The sequence below is a fragment of the Giraffa tippelskirchi genome, chromosome 14, assembly GCF_054371585.1.
Source record: "Giraffa tippelskirchi isolate mGirTip1 chromosome 14, T2T-mGirTip1v1.2.pri, whole genome shotgun sequence".
NCBI lineage: Eukaryota > Metazoa > Chordata > Mammalia > Artiodactyla > Giraffidae > Giraffa > Giraffa tippelskirchi.
Window position 1 is genome coordinate 8987708 of NC_137288.1, and position 22034 is coordinate 9009741.

At 55.3% G+C, this 22034-nt stretch overlaps 1 protein-coding gene and 2 long non-coding RNA genes across 3 annotated transcripts in view; 1 reads left to right on the forward strand and 2 right to left on the reverse strand.

Annotated features, from left to right (window-relative positions):
• The window catches only part of LOC145534148 (uncharacterized), a 770273-nt gene that overhangs the window by 388079 nt on the left and 360160 nt on the right, over positions 1 to 22034 (forward strand). Inside the window, exons 50-52 of the long non-coding RNA XR_014074274.1 lie at positions 1592 to 1703; positions 9247 to 9358; positions 16897 to 17008. This is a non-coding gene — a long non-coding RNA (uncharacterized LOC145534148). The remainder of the gene's footprint in view (positions 1 to 1591; positions 1704 to 9246; positions 9359 to 16896; positions 17009 to 22034) is intronic.
• LOC145534179 (uncharacterized) lies at positions 3731 to 5560 on the reverse strand. Its single transcript, XR_014074314.1, has 3 exons — positions 5356 to 5560; positions 4642 to 4956; positions 3731 to 4388 (listed from the first exon to the last, which is right to left on the reverse strand). It is a non-coding gene; the product is annotated as an uncharacterized LOC145534179 (long non-coding RNA).
• On the reverse strand, positions 19041 to 21151 carry LOC145533947 (uncharacterized). Its single transcript, XM_081561298.1, has 3 exons — positions 20659 to 21151; positions 19947 to 20259; positions 19041 to 19693 (listed from the first exon to the last, which is right to left on the reverse strand). Exons 1-3 carry the CDS (start codon positions 20893 to 20895, stop codon positions 19065 to 19067), a joined length of 1179 nt encoding a protein of 392 aa, XP_081417424.1. The 5' UTR covers positions 20896 to 21151; the 3' UTR covers positions 19041 to 19064.

The window sequence follows — 22034 nt, forward strand, 5'->3', positions numbered from 1 at the left end:
ATAATTCCCTTCTCGTTGGAAGACTTTGCTGTGAGTATTAGAAATGCAAGTGACTTCTCTTCCCCTTCCTCCCTGTCCATCTCTCAGAGCCACCGGGAAACAGAGGCCTCATCCACGGTCACACAGGCCTGAGGGGGTGCAACTAGACTGTTGTTTCTTCAGGCCCTCAGTGCTGGACATCATCCGGGATCCTCTGTGTGTGTCTTCCTCAGTCTGGTGTCCCTTCAGACCTTTCCCTAGTTTTCACAGGCTTGTTGCGTTGGTGTTCTTTGTCTGTTTGGAGACACATCCTTGATAAGCTTTGTGTTTCCACTCATTCGTCTCGCGATGTATGACCTGTCTTTTGCTTTTGTCGTGAGGTCTTTCCCACAGTAGATATCTTTGATTTTGCAAAGTCCACTGTATTCTCTGGTTTTTTTTTTTTTTTGTGGACTGGCTTTTAGTTTTGTGTGTGAAGACTCAAAGCACGTGTCCGGTTTCTGCTCATTGTTCTTCGAGATTTGTGACAAGTTTTCATGGAAAGTTTGTCTAGGGATAACTGGAAGTGAACTCGGTGTAAGGTGTCAAGTCTCCATCTCCATTCCTGTCATCCCCTGCAGTTTCCAATTCCCTGTTCCTGAGTGGTTTTAGAGACCTTGTGGGGAGTTTGGTTGCATTGGAGTTTGCATTTCCACCTTGATTCGATTCACACTGTTCTGCCCTCAGGGACACTGTCAAGGGGGAGTGAGGAGCAGCCTGCACTTCCAGCAGTGACCACACGGTGGGGCGAGTGCTGCTCTCCCCTCAGGGAGCCCCAGGCCACAGGCATCCCAGTGAGGAGCCAGCTCTGTGCTCAGCTGAAAGGAGTTAGTCTCTCAGGAGCCTCTGAGCCCTTGCCTTTGGATCACCCAGGGTGGGCATTTACTGGGACAGAAAAAATTGCCCTGAATTCCATGGACGGAAGAGCCTGGCTGTGTAGAGTTCGTGAGTTGCCGCGAATCAGACACAACTGAGGACACAAAAATTCTATAGATTAAAACACTTTTTGGGGGTGGGGGGGAGTGAAAGGGGAGGATGTGGGTTTTTTTGTCTTATATAATAGCCAAGGGAAATCTAGTTTAAACCTAAATTCACATAGACGGGAAAGGTATAGCTCTCCGTCACCCTATTAAAAAAAAAAAAAAAAAAACTACTAAACTTTTCTGAAAGTTTATTTAGTAGCTTCCTTGAGCAGTTCATTGTGAAGCATTTTTTTTTTTTTCTTCTGTGACATTGGCCACATTAAAAAGCACGGTTTGCCTTTACTGGATAATTCTGTTCATTGGTTTCTTAGGGAACCTTGGTAATATTTGAGTTTCCTGGGGAGTATGGTCACATGACCTGGCCCTGGCCAATCGGTGCGTTCCACCTCCCTGGCCACTGTGATTGGCTCCGGGCTGGGGCAGTGCCCAATCGGGGCCCAGGGCCGGGCCTCCCGTTGGAAGCCAGGGGAAGACGAGCTGTCGTCCTGCTGGGGTAGGGGAAGGGGTGGGGCCGGGGGAGGTCAGGCTCCAGCAGTGGGAGGGGCGTGAGGCCCGCCTGCGGCAGTTGGTGACCTTCCTGCTCCCCTCAGGGCAGAGCCGCCGGCCTGAGAATGAGGGCGCTGCTGAGCCCAGGGCCTGGGATGGCCCGTTGCTGCTGTGGTCCCAGAGCTCCACCCGAGACCTGAGGGAAGCCGTCTGCCCGTGAGTCCTCTCCCGCTTGTCTGTCAGCTTGTTTGAACCATGCTGGGTTTTCTGCCCAGCTGGCTAAGGGGAGTCCCTGGAAATGCAAGGGTGTGGGTTTTGGCAGACTTCAGGGAAGACATGCCAGATGAGCCTGGGAGACTCCAGCTTAATCTGGATTCAGGAGATATCTCTTCGGGCCAGCTAGTAATTGTAGGATAAGCCTAATGAGTCTTCACAGGATGAAGAGAGTAACGTGCCAAGGTAGCAATCGATGTCCTCATTCGAGAGGATGAAGCTGGTGCTCAGAGAAGGGGGGAACTTGGCCACAGCAAGGAGGTGTGCACCCAGACAGAACCCCCAGATCCGGCCATTGGAGCTCAGGGAGGCCACTGGTGTGGCTTGTCCCTGTGGCAGGGGCCGAGGCACGCAGCCCACCCTGATTCCTGCGGGGGCCTGACTTGGGAAGTGCCATCTGGTAGCTTTGAGACTCACCAAACCAAATTGCACTGGAGAGAGGAGGGACACCTTCCTTCATCCACCCCCCACCCCCGCCGGATTCCCACATACCCTGACCCCTTTCTCCCGATTTCGGAGCCATTTCCAGAGTCCCGCTCATATGACCTCATTCGAAGTGCACTGTGGACGAGCTGCCATCTGCAGCTACTACCACAGCGGCCAAGGGCTTTAGCTCCCGACTACCTCCCTTCCTTTGGAACTTGGGGGCCCTCTACTCCCCACTTGCACACCACAGACCTTTGCTGAGGATTGTGGGGACCCTCACTCAGTTTGCAGTACGTTGTAGCCATCCCTGTCCTCTCTATACCTCCCTTGAAACTCAGCTTGTGAGCTCCTTTGGAGCAGCGTGGCCCACCTGGCTGCAACGGAAGAGACACAGCTGACAGTGAAACAACAGCTTAGATCTGAGACCCGGAAAGCTCTGTCAGAAGGGACCTCCCTCTTCACACCGTAGAGGCTGTAGGAGGCGCCAGGCTTTCGAACCAGTGCTGGGGCCAAAACGACTCCACAGCTGTTTTCCTTCCTGGGGAGGGTTCTGGCTCGAGTGGGAATGGCTCAAGTCTCCTAAGGTTCTGCAAGCCCACTGTGTGCAGATTCACGGTACACAGAGAGGAGAAGGTGGAGTCCTGCCCTGTAGGTGGTCACAGCTCACGGATGAGCCAGGCAGGCAGGCAGGCAGGGCATGAGAACACCTGAGCTGCCTTCATGAGTGAATGGTGTGGGGGCAGAGGAAGAGAAGCCGGTCTGCTCCCTCGTGTGGTGCCCCGGGCAGGTTGTCCCCAGAGGAAACCCTTACGACGGTGAGGACTATCACTGCTGTTTCCCAAGGGGTTCCGTCGGTGCGTGTCTTCCCCGGAGCGGTCAGGCCGTCTCTCAAGTACACGGGCCATGGGCATTGCCTCTCCTTGGAACTTCCCATGTGTTTCTCTTTTTTATGGAACAGTGATTTTCTAGAGGGGTTCTGGGCCACAAGGATGTTGGGTCATTTTCTAGCCTTCTGTCATGAAGAACGCTTTCCTGGGTGTTGGGGTGGTTTGTTGTTCCAGCTCCCTTTCTTGGCTTCTTTTGGGAGCTGGTGCAACAAGACGAGCTCAGCCTCTGCCTTCTGGCTGAGATGTCACCCTTGACACAGCAATGCCTGCCTGGAGATAATGATGGCAGTTGCCAAAAGGGCTTCGTTTGGCACATGGTATCTTGAAAGGACGTACACCGTCCTTTCAGATATCAAAGGCTAGTTCAAATGACATACAAATGAGAACTCTCCAATGGAGTCTTACAGTAGTTGGAGAGTCCAAAAAACACTCCTTCAGTCATTTCACTGAGAGTCATTGATTGGGGACACCAAGAATATAGGAAGGAATGCACAAAGAAAGGATGAAATTGTGTTCAGGATCGGGGGAAGGGATGAACAGGGCGTGCTTGCCTTGAATCCAGGCTTTGTTGGGGGGTGGGGCATAAAGATCAAACGGGTCTGAAACTACAAAGTGGTGATGGTAACACAGTATCACCAGAGTTACACAACAGTGTTCCCAAATTGCAACAATGATGAAAAAGTTTACTAATCCCAACTTAACCAACAAAAGTACAGGAAACCATACAAAAAATAAAACATCACCAGAAAGGTGGAAACAAAGCAAATGCAAAGCAGTTCAGGGGAAAGGAACTCCATGTCCCCTGGGGGCAGACCGAGTTGCCAGCGTCCACGGTGAGCAGACGGGGATGGAGGCTGCAGAGCCGACCGCTCCCCTGGACGTGGTGTTTCCGGCAAGGGCTCTGGGTGTCTGTCCAGAGCGGGGGCTCGTTCTCCCTGCAGGGGTGGGTGAGTCATCGTGGGCGTCTGGGTGTTGCGCGGGAGCCAGGGCAGGCTCTCCCTGCCGAGGCGGTGACTCCTCCTCTGCCTCGGGTTCTCCTGCCAGAGCCCGAGCAGGTAGAGGTGCACGTGGAGGTGGAGGTTCTGGCTGAGGGGGTGGGACATCAGTGCCTGGGGCTGGGGGTCCTGCAGGCATGGAGATCCGATCTGCCCGGTGTGCTGGCCAGTACCCAGCTGGCCTGGTGTCTCTGCGAGGGCAAGTCTCGGTTCTCCATCTGCCCTCGGTGGATCCCTGGGTCCTGCACCTGGAGCCAGCACCTCTGTAGGGACAGGTCTGGGAAGCGGAGCCTGGTTCCAGTTGGAGGCCAGTGCTAGAGCTGGGGGAGAAGCAAAGTTTGCCCACAGGCCAGCCTTGGCATGTGCGTCTCCCGGGACAGAAAGCTTCCAAGAGATTCCCAAAGAATACCCAGCGTCGGATGTCTTTTGGGACTGAAGTGTGCAAGATGGGGGGCGGGGGGGTGTGAGGCCAGCGCTTGCTGCAGGCCCAGCAGCAGCTTTCGGGGACTCGTCCCTGTGTAGCTCAGCACCCCCTCCCCACACACTCCCGTGCACCAGCCCCAGCGTCCTCACCTCTGTGCTCTGGCGTGCTGGGCTCCAGGTCCTCCTGCTGCCTCAGAGGCCGGGGTTCTCGGGACTCTGGGTCGGAGCCGGGTGTGCTGAGCTCCGTGGCAGCCTCAGACTGGGCCGCCGGGTGTATCCTGGGCGGTGTCTCGGCAGCAGGCCTTCCCCGCCTCCGCTTCTCCCCCGGTGGGGCTGATGCCTCCGTGGGCACGCTCACCTGGAGCCTGCACTGGGCCTCACGGGCGGGGGGGGGTGGTGCTCCGACCCCTCCCTCCGGGAGGTGGATGGGGTGTCCCCGTCCTCGGCCTCATCACGTGGGAAGCTCTGCAACGACAGTGACCGTCAGCCAGCCATGCTAGGAGTTTTCCGAGCTGGGCCTGGGCAGTGGAGCCACTGCTTCTGCCTGCTCGAACTTCTCTTCCCAGAAGGGTCAGAGACGTGTGTCTGCTCAGATCCCCACCCGGGAGGAAAGAGACCCACCTGAGGGTGTGAGGTCCGCCTGGGCGGCCGCCGCTGCCCGCACTCTCCCCATCCCGCCCAGCCTGCTCTCCCCTGGGGTGTGGACACAACTTGTCCGCAGGCTTCTGACCCCACATCCGCCTGGGCTTCCTTGAGGGAGACACACCCCAAGAAACCCGCATCCACACACACAGGCAAAGGACCCGCTGTTTCCGGGTGGCATGGGAGAGGCGGCCTGGTCCGTCCTGGGGCTCCCCGTGTTACCTTTCTGTTTCTCCGGGCAAAGGGCCAGAGGCCTCTCGGGGGTGTCCTGAGCCAACGTTGACAGGGTGCCCGCGCACACTGCCTGTGAGCACTCCTGAGGCCCCGGCCTCTGGGCAGGGGCAAACAGCAGAACATCCTGGCAGCCAGTGAACTGGCTGGGGGCTCCTCTCCGCTCTGGAGGCCTGGATACCCGGGCTGCGGGTTCTGTTGGGTTCTGTTGCCGGCAGGTGACATCATCTCCTGGGGTTCGTGCTGAGGTCCCTTCCCCAAAACTTCCCAAGGGAATCTCTGGGTTTCTGACTGCTCGACCACCCCCCTTAGGCCATGTGCAGGCACAGTGACACCCACACAGCCCAGCCCACAGCCCTGGGGAGGCCTGGGTTCAGCCAGGGCCTGAGCTCCGAGGACCCCACTGCTCTCAGACCAGGCTCCTTCTTCTCATAAGTGGTGTGGCCCTGGACAAGCATATGCCCCTCAGGGTTGCCCCAGTCTCTCCATCTGCAGAGTGGTGGTCATTCTCCCATCTGCTTCCTAGGTCTGTCGGCCTACGAGCAGCTCCCTGCCTTTCCACCTGGGGCCGATATCACGTGGAGCTTGTGCGCTGAGACTTCAGAAAGAAAGATTCCATCCAGGGCTGACACAGCACAGAATGGGGCAGAACGAGGCCTGGATGTGCCGTGGTACCCAGGAAAAGGCACTCCCCCTCCTGACTGTTTTGAGACCCCGCATCCAAGTTGGAGGACCGAAAGGAAGACTCGAAGGTCTCCCTCTCTTATAGAAAAGAGTAGCCAACTTTCTGCTCCTCTGTTTCCATTGAGATTCTGTTCAAGTGTCCCAGCTCGGCTTCTGCGGGTGGCTGAGCTTCTAATGGCTCCCTGCGTTCTTGTCTTTTCCTCTCCAAACCTTCCGTCCTTTTCCCCCTTCTGGGGTGGAAGGGCGCTGTCATTGCTTCTACCTTCGAGGCAGATTGAGGAAAAGTCTGGACCATCGACTCCTTTCCTCTCTTTGGTTCCGTGTCTCTCTCTGGCTGTGTCCCTCTCTTTTCCTTTCTCAGTTCCGTCTGTGTCTTCCTCTTTCTCTCTCGTGTGTGGATGGATGGATGCTAGGGATGCACATGTATATGATTAGATGAGGGTTATGTTTTAGGGATAGGTTAGAGGGAGAGAAAGGCTTTAGGTCGGAGTTGGTCATGGGGGAAGGGTCAAGGGTGGTGGTGGTGTTGTTTCTTGGAATCTGAGTGCTGTGCATTCTTCGTCTCTTTCCATATGAACCCCTTCTCAGATACACCACTTGCAAGGAGTCTCTCATGTTCTGTTTCCTATCTTTTGCATTTGTGAATGCTTAGCTTCTCTGTTGTGAAGAGGTTCCATTGGATGGAAACCCATGGGTGTACTTCGTGTACCTCTTTGCCTTACTTGAAGAGACCCATTTCGACCTCCGCCCAGCAAATGGCAAGGAGACTCTGATGTTAAGGAGCCTTTGACCTACGCTTCTTTCTAGCTATCTCATGACATCAGTCTTTAGGGTGAGGTTTTCCCCCTATATTGAGGTGGTATGAGATCAAAACCAATAGCGTTCTTCAGATGTAGCTGTCTGGTTTTCCCATGGACATTGATTGAAGAGGCTTTCTTGTTCCCATTTGGATATTCTCCCCTTCTGTGTCAGAGATGAGTTGACCATGGATGCTGGGGTTTGTTTCTGGACCCTCCACTTTATTCCATCGATCTGGATCTGTGTGTGTTGTTGTATTCCCAATAGCATACTGTCCTGCTGCTGCTGCTGCGGCTAAGTCACTTCAGTCGTGTCTGACTCTGCGTGACCCCATGGCCTGCAGCCTACCAGGCTCCTCCGTCCAGGACGTTTTCCAGGCAAGAGTACTGGAGTGGGTCGCCATTGCCTTCTCCGATACTCTCCTGAGGATCCTAGTTTGGTCGTCTAATTTCCTTTCACACAACCTTGGATGTCCGTATCGGGGCTTTTTCGTCGGATTGTATTGACAGTTTAGGCTCTTTTCTGTCTCCGTACCCCTTTTGCAATTCTTTGTTCGGTGCGAAAATGCATTGGCATTTTGGGAGGAATAGCATCGAAGCTGTGGATTGCCTTGTGGGGCTGTGACATCATTTTCCCAATAGGAATTCTTTCAAGCCCTGAGCACAGCTTCTCTTTCCAGTGATTGGTGTGGGCTTGATCTTCCTTCTTCCATCTCTCGCCGTTTTGTGAGAACAGGTCCATCCTTCCCTTCTGGGTTAGATGGACTGGTGGGTATCACTTCAGTGAATGGCATTGTCAGTGGGGGTGATAATTCCCTTCTCGTTGGAAGACTTTGCTGTGAGTATTAGAAATGCAAGTGACTTCTCTTCCCCTTCCTCCCTGTCCATCTCTCAGAGCCACCGGGAAACAGAGGCCTCATCCACGGTCACACAGGCCTGAGGGGGTGCAACTAGACTGTTGTTTCTTCAGGCCCTCAGTGCTGGACATCATCCGGGATCCTCTGTGTGTGTCTTCCTCAGTCTGGTGTCCCTTCAGACCTTTCCCTAGTTTTCACAGGCTTGTTGTGTTGGTGTTCTTTGTCTGTTTGGAGACACATCCTTGATAAGCTTTGTGTTTCCACTCATTCGTCTCGCGATGTATGACCTGTCTTTTGCTTTTGTCGTGAGGTCTTTCCCACAGTAGATATCTTTGATTTTGCAAAGTCCACTGTATTCTCTGGGTTTTTTTTTTTTTTTGTGTGTGGACTGGCTTTTAGTTTTGTGTGTGAAGACTCAAAGCACGTGTCCGGTTTCTGCTCATTGTTCTTCGAGATTTGTGACAAGTTTTCATGGAAAGTTTGTCTAGGGATAACTGGAAGTGAACTCGGTGTAAGGTGTCAAGTCTCCATCTCCATTCCTGTCATCCCCTGCAGTTTCCAATTCCCTGTTCCTGAGTGGTTTTAGAGACCTTGTGGGGAGTTTGGTTGCATTGGAGTTTGCATTTCCACCTTGATTCGATTCACACTGTTCTGCCCTCAGGGACACTGTCAAGGGGGAGTGAGGAGCAGCCTGCACTTCCAGCAGTGACCACACGGTGGGGCGAGTGCTGCTCTCCCCTCAGGGAGCCCCAGGCCACAGGCATCCCAGTGAGGAGCCAGCTCTGTGCTCAGCTGAAAGGAGTTAGTCTCTCAGGAGCCTCTGAGCCCTTGCCTTTGGATCACCCAGGGTGGGCATTTACTGGGACAGAAAAAATTGCCCTGAATTCCATGGACGGAAGAGCCTGGCTGTGTAGAGTTCGTGAGTTGCCGCGAATCAGACACAACTGAGGACACAAAAATTCTATAGATTAAAACACTTTTTGGGGGTGGGGGGGAGTGAAAGGGGAGGATGTGGGTTTTTTTGTCTTATATAATAGCCAAGGGAAATCTAGTTTAAACCTAAATTCACATAGACGGGAAAGGTATAGCTCTCCGTCACCCTATTAAAAAAAAAAAAAAAAAACTACTAAACTTTTCTGAAAGTTTATTTAGTAGCTTCCTTGAGCAGTTCATTGTGAAGCATTTTTTTTTTTTTTCTGTGACATTGGCCACATTAAAAAGCACGGTTTGCCTTTACTGGATAATTCTGTTCATTGGTTTCTTAGGGAACCTTGGTAATATTTGAGTTTCCTGGGGAGTATGGTCACATGACCTGGCCCTGGCCAATCGGTGCGTTCCACCTCCCTGGCCACTGTGATTGGCTCCGGGCTGGGGCAGTGCCCAATCGGGGCCCAGGGCCGGGCCTCCCGTTGGAAGCCAGGGGAAGACGAGCTGTCGTCCTGCTGGGGTAGGGGAAGGGGTGGGGCCGGGGGAGGTCAGGCTCCAGCAGTGGGAGGGGCGTGAGGCCCGCCTGCGGCAGTTGGTGACCTTCCTGCTCCCCTCAGGGCAGAGCCGCCGGCCTGAGAATGAGGGCGCTGCTGAGCCCAGGGCCTGGGATGGCCCGTTGCTGCTGTGGTCCCAGAGCTCCACCCGAGACCTGAGGGAAGCCGTCTGCCCGTGAGTCCTCTCCCGCTTGTCTGTCAGCTTGTTTGAACCATGCTGGGTTTTCTGCCCAGCTGGCTAAGGGGAGTCCCTGGAAATGCAAGGGTGTGGGTTTTGGCAGACTTCAGGGAAGACATGCCAGATGAGCCTGGGAGACTCCAGCTTAATCTGGATTCAGGAGATATCTCTTCGGGCCAGCTAGTAATTGTAGGATAAGCCTAATGAGTCTTCACAGGATGAAGAGAGTAACGTGCCAAGGTAGCAATCGATGTCCTCATTCGAGAGGATGAAGCTGGTGCTCAGAGAAGGGGGGAACTTGGCCACAGCAAGGAGGTGTGCACCCAGACAGAACCCCCAGATCCGGCCATTGGAGCTCAGGGAGGCCACTGGTGTGGCTTGTCCCTGTGGCAGGGGCCGAGGCACGCAGCCCACCCTGATTCCTGCGGGGGCCTGACTTGGGAAGTGCCATCTGGTAGCTTTGAGACTCACCAAACCAAATTGCACTGGAGAGAGGAGGGACACCTTCCTTCATCCACCCCCCACCCCCGCCGGATTCCCACATACCCTGACCCCTTTCTCCCGATTTCGGAGCCATTTCCAGAGTCCCGCTCATATGACCTCATTCGAAGTGCACTGTGGACGAGCTGCCATCTGCAGCTACTACCACAGCGGCCAAGGGCTTTAGCTCCCGACTACCTCCCTTCCTTTGGAACTTGGGGGCCCTCTACTCCCCACTTGCACACCACAGACCTTTGCTGAGGATTGTGGGGACCCTCACTCAGTTTGCAGTACGTTGTAGCCATCCCTGTCCTCTCTATACCTCCCTTGAAACTCAGCTTGTGAGCTCCTTTGGAGCAGCGTGGCCCACCTGGCTGCAACGGAAGAGACACAGCTGACAGTGAAACAACAGCTTAGATCTGAGACCCGGAAAGCTCTGTCAGAAGGGACCTCCCTCTTCACACCGTAGAGGCTGTAGGAGGCGCCAGGCTTTCGAACCAGTACTGGGGCCAAAACGACTCCACAGCTGTTTTCCTTCCTGGGGAGGGTTCTGGCTCGAGTGGGAATGGCTCAAGTCTCCTAAGGTTCTGCAAGCCCACTGTGTGCAGATTCACGGTACACAGAGAGGAGAAGGTGGAGTCCTGCCCTGTAGGTGGTCACAGCTCACGGATGAGCCAGGCAGGCAGGCAGGCAGGGCATGAGAACACCTGAGCTGCCTTCATGAGTGAATGGTGTGGGGGCAGAGGAAGAGAAGCCGGTCTGCTCCCTCGTGTGGTGCCCCGGGCAGGTTGTCCCCAGAGGAAACCCTTACGACGGTGAGGACTATCACTGCTGTTTCCCAAGGGGTTCCGTCGGTGCGTGTCTTCCCCGGAGCGGTCAGGCCGTCTCTCAAGTACACGGGCCATGGGCATTGCCTCTCCTTGGAACTTCCCATGTGTTTCTCTTTTTTATGGAACAGTGATTTTCTAGAGGGGTTCTGGGCCACAAGGATGTTGGGTCATTTTCTAGCCTTCTGTCATGAAGAACGCTTTCCTGGGTGTTGGGGTGGTTTGTTGTTCCAGCTCCCTTTCTTGGCTTCTTTTGGGAGCTGGTGCAACAAGACGAGCTCAGCCTCTGCCTTCTGGCTGAGATGTCACCCTTGACACAGCAATGCCTGCCTGGAGATAATGATGGCAGTTGCCAAAAGGGCTTCGTTTGGCACATGGTATCTTGAAAGGACGTACACCGTCCTTTCAGATATCAAAGGCTAGTTCAAATGACATACAAATGAGAACTCTCCAATGGAGTCTTACAGTAGTTGGAGAGTCCAAAAAACACTCCGTCAGTCATTTCACTGAGAGTCATTGATTGGGGACACCAAGAATATAGGAAGGAATGCACAAAGAAAGGATGAAATTGTGTTCAGGATCGGGGGAAGGGATGAACAGGGCGTGCTTGCCTTGAATCCAGGCTTTGTTGGGGGGTGGGGCATAAAGATCAAACGGGTCTGAAACTACAAAGTGGTGATGGTAACACAGTATCACCAGAGTTACACAACAGTGTTCCCAAATTGCAACAATGATGAAAAAGTTTACTAATCCCAACTTAACAAAACAAAAGTACAGGAAACCATACAAAAAATAAAACATCACCAGAAAGGTGGAAACAAAGCAAATGCAAAGCAGTTCAGGGGAAAGGAACTCCATGTCCCCTGGGGGCAGACCGAGTTGCCAGCGTCCACGGTGAGCAGACGGGGATGGAGGCTGCAGAGCCGACCGCTCCCCTGGACGTGGTGTTTCCGGCAAGGGCTCTGGGTGTCTGTCCAGAGCGGGGGCTCGTTCTCCCTGCAGGGGTGGGTGAGTCATCGTGGGCGTCTGGGTGTTGCGCGGGAGCCAGGGCAGGCTCTCCCTGCCGAGGCGGTGACTCCTCCTCTGCCTCGGGTTCTCCTGCCAGAGCCCGAGCAGGTAGAGGTGCACGTGGAGGTGGAGGTTCTGGCTGAGGGGGTGGGACATCAGTGCCTGGGGCTGGGGGTCCTGCAGGCATGGAGATCCGATCTGCCCGGTGTGCTGGCCAGTACCCAGCTGGCCTGGTGTCTCTGCGAGGGCAAGTCTCGGTTCTCCATCTGCCCTCGGTGGATCCCTGGGTCCTGCACCTGGAGCCAGCACCTCTGTAGGGACAGGTCTGGGAAGCGGAGCCTGGTTCCAGTTGGAGGCCAGTGCTAGAGCTGGGGGAGAAGCAAAGTTTGCCCACAGGCCAGCCTTGGCATGTGCGTCTCCCGGGACAGAAAGCTTCCAAGAGATTCCCAAAGAATACCCAGCGTCGGATGTCTTTTGGGACTGAAGTGTGCAAGATGGGGGGCGGGGGGGTGTGAGGCCAGCGCTTGCTGCAGGCCCAGCAGCAGCTTTCGGGGACTCGTCCCTGTGTAGCTCAGCACCCCCTCCCCACACACTCCCGTGCACCAGCCCCAGCGTCCTCACCTCTGTGCTCTGGCGTGCTGGGCTCCAGGTCCTCCTGCTGCCTCAGAGGCCGGTGTTCTCGGGACTCTGGGTCGGAGCCGGGTGTGCTGAGCTCCGTGGCAGCCTCAGACTGGGCCGCCGGGTGTATCCTGGGCGGTGTCTCGGCAGCAGGCCTTCCCCGCCTCCGCTTCTCCCCCGGTGGGGCTGATGCCTCCGTGGGCACGCTCACCTGGAGCCTGCACTGGGCCTCACGGGCGGGGGGGTGGTGCTCCGACCCCTCCCTCCGGGAGGTGGATGGGGTGTCCCCGTCCTCGGCCTCATCACGTGGGAAGCTCTGCAACGACAGTGACCGTCAGCCAGCCATGCTAGGAGTTTTCCGAGCTGGGCCTGGGCAGTGGAGCCGCTGCTTCTGCCTGCTCGAACTTCTCTTCCCAGAAGGGTCAGAGACGTGTGTCTGCTCAGATCCCCACCCGGGAGGAAAGAGACCCACCTGAGGGTGTGAGGTCCGCCTGGGCGGCCGCCGCTGCCCGCACTCTCCCCATCCCGCCCAGCCTGCTCTCCCCTGGGGTGTGGACACAACTTGTCCGCAGGCTTCTGACCCCACATCCGCCTGGGCTTCCTTGAGGGAGACACACCCCAAGAAACCCGCATCCACACACACAGGCAAAGGACCCGGTGTTTCCGGGTGGCATGGGAGAGGCGGCCTGGTCCGTCCTGGGGCTCCCCGTGTTACCTTTCTGTTTCTCCGGGCAAAGGGCCAGAGGCCTCTCGGGGGTGTCCTGAGCCAACGTCGACAGGGTGCCCGCGCACACTGCCTGTGAGCACTCCTGAGGCCCCGGCCTCTGGGCAGGGGCAAACAGCAGAACATCCTGGCAGCCAGTGAACTGGCTGGGGGCTCCTCTCCGCTCTGGAGGCCTGGATACCCGGGCTGCGGGTTCTGTTGGGTTCTGTTGCCGGCAGGTGACATCATCTCCTGGGGTTCGTGCTGAGGTCCCTTCCCCAAAACTTCCCAAGGGAATCTCTGGGTTTCTGACTGCTCGACCACCCCCCTTAGGCCATGTGCAGGCACAGTGACACCCACACAGCCCAGCCCACAGCCCTGGGGAGGCCTGGGTTCAGCCAGGGCCTGAGCTCCGAGGACCCCACTGCTCTCAGACCAGGCTCCTTCTTCTCATAAGTGGTGTGGCCCTGGACAAGCATATGCCCCTCAGGGTTGCCCCAGTCTCTCCATCTGCAGAGTGGTGGTCATTCTCCCATCTGCTTCCTAGGTCTGTCGGCCTACGAGCAGCTCCATGCCTTTCCACCTGGGGCCGATATCACGTGGAGCTTGTGCGCTGAGACTTCAGAAAGAAAGATTCCATCCAGGGCTGACACAGCACAGAATGGGGCAGAACGAGGCCTGGATGTGCCGTGGTACCCAGGAAAAGGCACTCCCCCTCCTGACTGTTTTGAGACCCCGCATCCAAGTTGGAGGACCGAAAGGAAGACTCGAAGGTCTCCCTCTCTTATAGAAAAGAGTAGCCAACTTTCTGCTCCTCTGTTTCCATTGAGATTTTGTTCAAGTGTCCCAGCTCGGCTTCTGCGGGTGGCTGAGCTTCTAATGGCTCCCTGCGTTCTTGTCTTTTCCTCTCCAAACCTTCCGTCCTTTTCCCCCTTCTGGGGTGGAAGGGCGCTGTCATTGCTTCTACCTTCGAGGCAGATTGAGGAAAAGTCTGGACCGTCGACTCCTTTCCTCTCTTTGGTTCCGTGTCTCTCTCTGGCTGTGTCCCTCTCTTTTCCTTTCTCAGTTCCGTCTGTGTCTTCCTCTTTCTCTCTCGTGTGTGGATGGATGGATGCTAGGGATGCACATGTATATGATTAGATGAGGGTTATGTTTTAGGGATAGGTTAGAGGGAGAGAAAGGCTTTAGGTCGGAGTTGGTCATGGGGGAAGGGTCAAGGGTGGTGGTGGTGTTGTTTCTTGGAATCTGAGTGCTGTGCATTCTTCGTCTCTTTCCATATGAACCCCTTCTCAGATACACCACTTGCAAGGAGTCTCTCATGTTCTGTTTCCTATCTTTTGCATTTGTGAATGCTTAGCTTCTCTGTTGTGAAGAGGTTCCATTGGATGGAAACCCATGGGTGTACTCCGTGTACCTCTTTGCCTTACTTGAAGAGACCCATTTCGACCTCCGCCCAGCAAATGGCAAGGAGACTCTGATGTTAAGGAGCCTTTGACCTACGCTTCTTTCTAGCTATCTCATGACATCAGTCTTTAGGGTGAGGTTTTCCCCCTATATTGAGGTGGTATGAGATCAAAACCAATAGCGTTCTTCAGATGTAGCTGTCTGGTTTTCCCATGGACATTGATTGAAGAGGCTTTCTTGTTCCCATTTGGATATTCTCCCCTTCTGTGTCAGAGATGAGTTGACCATGGATGCTGGGGTTTGTTTCTGGACCCTCCACTTTATTCCATCGATCTGGATCTGTGTGTGTTGTTGTATTCCCAATAGCATACTGTCCTGCTGCTGCTGCTGCAGCTAAGTCACTTCAGTCGTGTCTGACTCTGCGTGACCCCATGGCCTGCAGCCTACCAGGCTCCTCCGTCCAGGACGTTTTCCAGGCAAGAGTACTGGAGTGGGTCGCCATTGCCTTCTCCGATGCTCTCCTGAGGATCCTAGTTTGGTCGTCTAATTTCCTTTCACACAACCTTGGATGTCCGTATCGGGGCTTTTTCGTCGGATTGTATTGACAGTTTAGGCTCTTTTCTGTCTCCGTACCCCTTTTGCAATTCTTTGTTCGGTGCGAAAATGCATTGGCATTTTGGGAGGAATAGCATCGAAGCTGTGGATTGCCTTGTGGGGCTGTGACATCATTTTCCCAATAGGAATTCTTTCAAGCCCTGAGCACAGCTTCTCTTTCCAGTGATTGGTGTGGGCTTGATCTTCCTTCTTCCATCTCTCGCCGTTTTGTGAGAACAGGTCCATCCTTCCCTTCTGGGTTAGATGGACTGGTGGGTATCACTTCAGTGAATGGCATTGTCAGTGGGGGTGATAATTCCCTTCTCGTTGGAAGACTTTGCTGTGAGTATTAGAAATGCAAGTGACTTCTCTTCCCCTTCCTCCCTGTCCATCTCTCAGAGCCACCGGGAAACAGAGGCCTCATCCACGGTCACACAGGCCTGAGGGGGTGCAACTAGACTGTTGTTTCTTCAGGCCCTCAGTGCTGGACATCATCCGGGATCCTCTGTGTGTGTCTTCCTCAGTCTGGTGTCCCTTCAGACCTTTCCCTAGTTTTCACAGGCTTGTTGTGTTGGTGTTCTTTGTCTGTTTGGAGACACATCCTTGATAAGCTTTGTGTTTCCACTCATTCGTCTCGCGATGTATGACCTGTCTTTTGCTTTTGTCGTGAGGTCTTTCCCACAGTAGATATCTTTGATTTTGCAAAGTCCACTGTATTCTCTGGGTTTTTTTTTTTTTTTGTGGACTGGCTTTTAGTTTTGTGTGTGAAGACTCAAAGCACGTGTCCGGTTTCTGCTCATTGTTCTTCGAGATTTGTGACAAGTTTTCATGGAAAGTTTGTCTAGGGATAACTGGAAGTGAACTCGGTGTAAGGTGTCAAGTCTCCATCTCCATTCCTGTCATCCCCTGCAGTTTCCAATTCCCTGTTCCTGAGTGGTTTTAGAGACCTTGTGGGGAGTTTGGTTGCATTGGAGTTTGCATTTCCACCTTGATTCGATTCACACTGTTCTGCCCTCAGGGACACTGTCAAGGGGGAGTGAGGAGCAGCCTGCACTTCCAGCAGTGACCACACGGTGGGGCGAGTGCTGCTCTCCCCTCAGGGAGCCCCAGGCCACAGGCATCCCAGTGAGGAGCCAGCTCTGTGCTCAGCTGAAAGGAGTTAGTCTCTCAGGAGCCTCTGAGCCCTTGCCTTTGGATCACCCAGGGTGGGCATTTACTGGGACAGAAAAAATTGCCCTGAATTCCATGGACGGAAGAGCCTGGCTGTGTAGAGTTCGTGAGTTGCCGCGAATCAGACACAACTGAGGACACAAAAATTCTATAGATTAAAACACTTTTTGGGGGTGGGGGGGAGTGAAAGGGGGGGATGTGGGTTTTTTTGTCTTATATAATAGCCAAGGGAAATCTAGTTTAAACCTAAATTCACATAGACGGGAAAGGTATAGCTCTCCGTCACCCTATTAAAAAAAAAAAAAAAAACTACTAAACTTTTCTGAAAGTTTATTTAGTAGCTTCCTTGAGCAGTTCATTGTGAAGCATTTTTTTTTTTTTTTCTGTGACATTGGCCTCATTAAAAAGCACGGTTTGCCTTTACTGGATAATTCTGTTCATTGGTTTCTTAGGGAACCTTGGTAATATTTGAGTTTCCTGGGGAGTATGGTCACATGACCTGGCCCTGGCCAATCGGTGCGTTCCACCTCCCTGGCCACTGTGATTGGCTCCGGGCTGGGGCAGTGCCCAATCGGGGCCCAGGGCCGGGCCTCCCGTTGGAAGCCAGGGGAAGACGAGCTGTCGTCCTGCTGGGGTAGGGGAAGGGGTGGGGCCGGGGGAGGTCAGGCTCCAGCAGTGGGAGGGGCGTGAGGCCCGCCTGCGGCAGTTGGTGACCTTCCTGCTCCCCTCAGGGCAGAGCCGCCGGCCTGAGAATGAGGGCGCTGCTGAGCCCAGGGCCTGGGATGGCCCGTTGCTGCTGTGGTCCCAGAGCTCCACCCGAGACCTGAGGGAAGCCGTCTGCCCGTGAGTCCTCTCCCGCTTGTCTGTCAGCTTGTTTGAACCATGCTGGGTTTTCTGCCCAGCTGGCTAAGGGGAGTCCCTGGAAATGCAAGGGTGTGGGTTTTGGCAGACTTCAGGGAAGACATGCCAGATGAGCCTGGGAGACTCCAGCTTAATCTGGATTCAGGAGATATCTCTTCGGGCCAGCTAGTAATTGTAGGATAAGCCTAATGAGTCTTCACAGGATGAAGAGAGTAACGTGCCAAGGTAGCAATCGATGTCCTCATTCGAGAGGATGAAGCTGGTGCTCAGAGAAGGGGGGAACTTGGCCACAGCAAGGAGGTGTGCACCCAGACAGAACCCCCAGATCCGGCCATTGGAGCTCAGGGAGGCCACTGGTGTGGCTTGTCCCTGTGGCAGGGGCCGAGGCACGCAGCCCACCCTGATTCCTGCGGGGGCCTGACTTGGGAAGTGCCATCTGGTAGCTTTGAGACTCACCAAACCAAATTGCACTGGAGAGAGGAGGGACACCTTCCTTCATCCACCCCCCACCCCCGCCGGATTCCCACATACCCTGACCCCTTTCTCCCGATTTCGGAGCCATTTCCAGAGTCCCGCTCATATGACCTCATTCGAAGTGCACTGTGGACGAGCTGCCATCTGCAGCTACTACCACAGCGGCCAAGGGCTTTAGCTCCCGACTACCTCCCTTCCTTTGGAACTTGGGGGCCCTCTACTCCCCACTTGCACACCACAGACCTTTGCTGAGGATTGTGGGGACCCTCACTCAGTTTGCAGTACGTTGTAGCCATCCCTGTCCTCTCTATACCTCCCTTGAAACTCAGCTTGTGAGCTCCTTTGGAGCAGCGTGGCCCACCTGGCTGCAACGGAAGAGACACAGCTGACAGTGAAACAACAGCTTAGATCTGAGACCCGGAAAGCTCTGTCAGAAGGGACCTCCCTCTTCACACCGTAGAGGCTGTAGGAGGCGCCAGGCTTTCGAACCAGTGCTGGGGCCAAAACGACTCCACAGCTGTTTTCCTTCCTGGGGAGGGTTCTGGCTCGAGTGGGAATGGCTCAAGTCTCCTAAGGTTCTGCAAGCCCACTGTGTGCAGATTCACGGTACACAGAGAGGAGAAGGTGGAGTCCTGCCCTGTAGGTGGTCACAGCTCACGGATGAGCCAGGCAGGCAGGCAGGCAGGGCATGAGAACACCTGAGCTGCCTTCATGAGTGAATGGTGTGGGGGCAGAGGAAGAGAAGCCGGTCTGCTCCCTCGTGTGGTGCCCCGGGCAGGTTGTCCCCAGAGGAAACCCTTACGACGGTGAGGACTATCACTGCTGTTTCCCAAGGGGTTCCGTCGGTGCGTGTCTTCCCCGGAGCGGTCAGGCCGTCTCTCAAGTACACGGGCCATGGGCATTGCCTCTCCTTGGAACTTCCCATGTGTTTCTCTTTTTTATGGAACAGTGATTTTCTAGAGGGGTTCTGGGCCACAAGGATGTTGGGTCATTTTCTAGCCTTCTGTCATGAAGAACGCTTTCCTGGGTGTTGGGGTGGTTTGTTGTTCCAGCTCCCTTTCTTGGCTTCTTTTGGGAGCTGGTGCAACAAGACGAGCTCAGCCTCTGCCTTCTGGCTGAGATGTCACCCTTGACACAGCAATGCCTGCCTGGAGATAATGATGGCAGTTGCCAAAAGGGCTTCGTTTGGCACATGGTATCTTGAAAGGACGTACACCGTCCTTTCAGATATCAAAGGCTAGTTCAAATGACATACAAATGAGAACTCTCCAATGGAGTCTTACAGTAGTTGGAGAGTCCAAAAAACACTCCTTCAGTCATTTCACTGAGAGTCATTGATTGGGGACACCAAGAATATAGGAAGGAATGCACAAAGAAAGGATGAAATTGTGTTCAGGATCGGGGGAAGGGATGAACAGGGCGTGCTTGCCTTGAATCCAGGCTTTGTTGGGGGGTGGGGCATAAAGATCAAACGGGTCTGAAACTACAAAGTGGTGATGGTAACACAGTATCACCAGAGTTACACAACAGTGTTCCCAAATTGCAACAATGATGAAAAAGTTTACTAATCCCAACTTAACCAACAAAAGTACAGGAAACCATACAAAAAATAAAACATCACCAGAAAGGTGGAAACAAACCAAATGCAAAGCAGTTCAGGGGAAAGGAACTCCATGTCCCCTGGGGGCAGACCGAGTTGCCAGCGTCCACGGTGAGCAGACGGGGATGGAGGCTGCAGAGCCGACCGCTCCCCTGGACGTGGTGTTTCCGGCAAGGGCTCTGGGTGTCTGTCCAGAGCGGGGGCTCGTTCTCCCTGCAGGGGTGGGTGAGTCATCGTGGGCGTCTGGGTGTTGCGCGGGAGCCAGGGCAGGCTCTCCCTGCCGAGGCGGTGACTCCTCCTCTGCCTCGGGTTCTCCTGCCAGAGCCCGAGCAGGTAGAGGTGCACGTGGAGGTGGAGGTTCTGGCTGAGGGGGTGGGACATCAGTGCCTGGGGCTGGGGGTCCTGCAGGCATGGAGATCCGATCTGCCCGGTGTGCTGGCCAGTACCCAGCTGGCCTGGTGTCTCTGCGAGGGCAAGTCTCGGTTCTCCATCTGCCCTCGGTGGATCCCTGGGTCCTGCACCTGGAGCCAGCACCTCTGTAGGGACAGGTCTGGGAAGCGGAGCCTGGTTCCAGTTGGAGGCCAGTGCTAGAGCTGGGGGAGAAGCAAAGTTTGCCCACAGGCCAGCCTTGGCATGTGCGTCTCCCGGGACAGAAAGCTTCCAAGAGATTCCCAAAGAATACCCAGCGTCGGATGTCTTTTGGGACTGAAGTGTGCAAGATGGGGGGCGGGGGGGTGTGAGGCCAGCGCTTGCTGCAGGCCCAGCAGCAGCTTTCGGGGACTCGTCCCTGTGTAGCTCAGCACCCCCTCCCCACACACTCCCGTGCACCAGCCCCAGCGTCCTCACCTCTGTGCTCTGGCGTGCTGGGCTCCAGGTCCTCCTGCTGCCTCAGAGGCCGGGGTTCTCGGGACTCTGGGTCGGAGCCGGGTGTGCTGAGCTCCGTGGCAGCCTCAGACTGGGCCGCCGGGTGTATCCTGGGCGGTGTCTCGGCAGCAGGCCTTCCCCGCCTCCGCTTCTCCCCCGGTGGGGCTGATGCCTCCGTGGGCACGCTCACCTGGAGCCTGCACTGGGCCTCACGGGCGGGGGGGTGGTGCTCCGACCCCTCCCTCCGGGAGGTGGATGGGGTGTCCCCGTCCTCGGCCTCATCACGTGGGAAGCTCTGCAACGACAGTGACCGTCAGCCAGCCATGCTAGGAGTTTTCCGAGCTGGGCCTGGGCAGTGGAGCCGCTGCTTCTGCCTGCTCGAACTTCTCTTCCCAGAAGGGTCAGAGACGTGTGTCTGCTCAGATCCCCACCCGGGAGGAAAGAGACCCACCTGAGGGTGTGAGGTCCGCCTGGGCGGCCGCCGCTGCCCGCACTCTCCCCATCCCGCCCAGCCTGCTCTCCCCTGGGGTGTGGACACAACTTGTCCGCAGGCTTCTGACCCCACATCCGCCTGGGCTTCCTTGAGGGAGACACACCCCAAGAAACCCGCATCCACACACACAGGCAAAGGACCCGGTGTTTCCGGGTGGCATGGGAGAGGCGGCCTGGTCCGTCCTGGGGCTCCCCGTGTTACCTTTCTGTTTCTCCGGGCAAAGGGCCAGAGGCCTCTCGGGGGTGTCCTGAGCCAACGTCGACAGGGTGCCCGCGCACACTGCCTGTGAGCACTCCTGAGGCCCCGGCCTCTGGGCAGGGGCAAACAGCAGAACATCCTGGCAGCCAGTGAACTGGCTGGGGGCTCCTCTCCGCTCTGGAGGCCTGGATACCCGGGCTGCGGGTTCTGTTGGGTTCTGTTGCCGGCAGGTGACATCATCTCCTGGGGTTCGTGCTGAGGTCCCTTCCCCAAAACTTCCCAAGGGAATCTCTGGGTTTCTGACTGCTCGACCACCCCCCTTAGGCCATGTGCAGGCACAGTGACACCCACACAGCCCAGCCCACAGCCCTGGGGAGGCCTGGGTTCAGCCAGGGCCTGAGCTCCGAGGACCCCACTGCTCTCAGACCAGGCTCCTTCTTCTCATAAGTGGTGTGGCCCTGGACAAGCATATGCCCCTCAGGGTTGCCCCAGTCTCTCCATCTGCAGAGTGGTGGTCATTCTCCCATCTGCTTCCTAGGTCTGTCGGCCTACGAGCAGCTCCATGCCTTTCCACCTGGGGCCGATATCACGTGGAGCTTGTGCGCTGAGACTTCAGAAAGAAAGATTCCATCCAGGGCTGACACAGCACAGAATGGGGCAGAACGAGGCCTGGATGTGCCGTGGTACCCAGGAAAAGGCACTCCCCCTCCTGACTGTTTTGAGACCCCGCATCCAAGTTGGAGGACCGAAAGGAAGACTCGAAGGTCTCCCTCTCTTATAGAAAAGAGTAGCCAACTTTCTGCTCCTCTGTTTCCATTGAGATTCTGTTCAAGTGTCCCAGCTCGGCTTCTGCGGGTGGCTGAGCTTCTAATGGCTCCCTGCGTTCTTGTCTTTTCCTCTCCAAACCTTCCGTCCTTTTCCCCCTTCTGGGGTGGAAGGGCGCTGTCATTGCTTCTACCTTCGAGGCAGATTGAGGAAAAGTCTGGACCGTCGACTCCTTTCCTCTCTTTGGTTCCGTGTCTCTCTCTGGCTGTGTCCCTCTCTTTTCCTTTCTCAGTTCCGTCTGTGTCTTCCTCTTTCTCTCTCGTGTGTGGATGGATGGATGCTAGGGATGCACATGTATATGATTAGATGAGGGTTATGTTTTAGGGATAGGTTAGAGGGAGAGAAAGGCTTTAGGTCGGAGTTGGTCATGGGGGAAGGGTCAAGGGTGGTGGTGGTGTTGTTTCTTGGAATCTGAGTGCTGTGCATTCTTCGTCTCTTTCCATATGAACCCCTTCTCAGATACACCACTTGCAAGGAGTCTCTCATGTTCTGTTTCCTATCTTTTGCATTTGTGAATGCTTAGCTTCTCTGTTGTGAAGAGGTTCCATTGGATG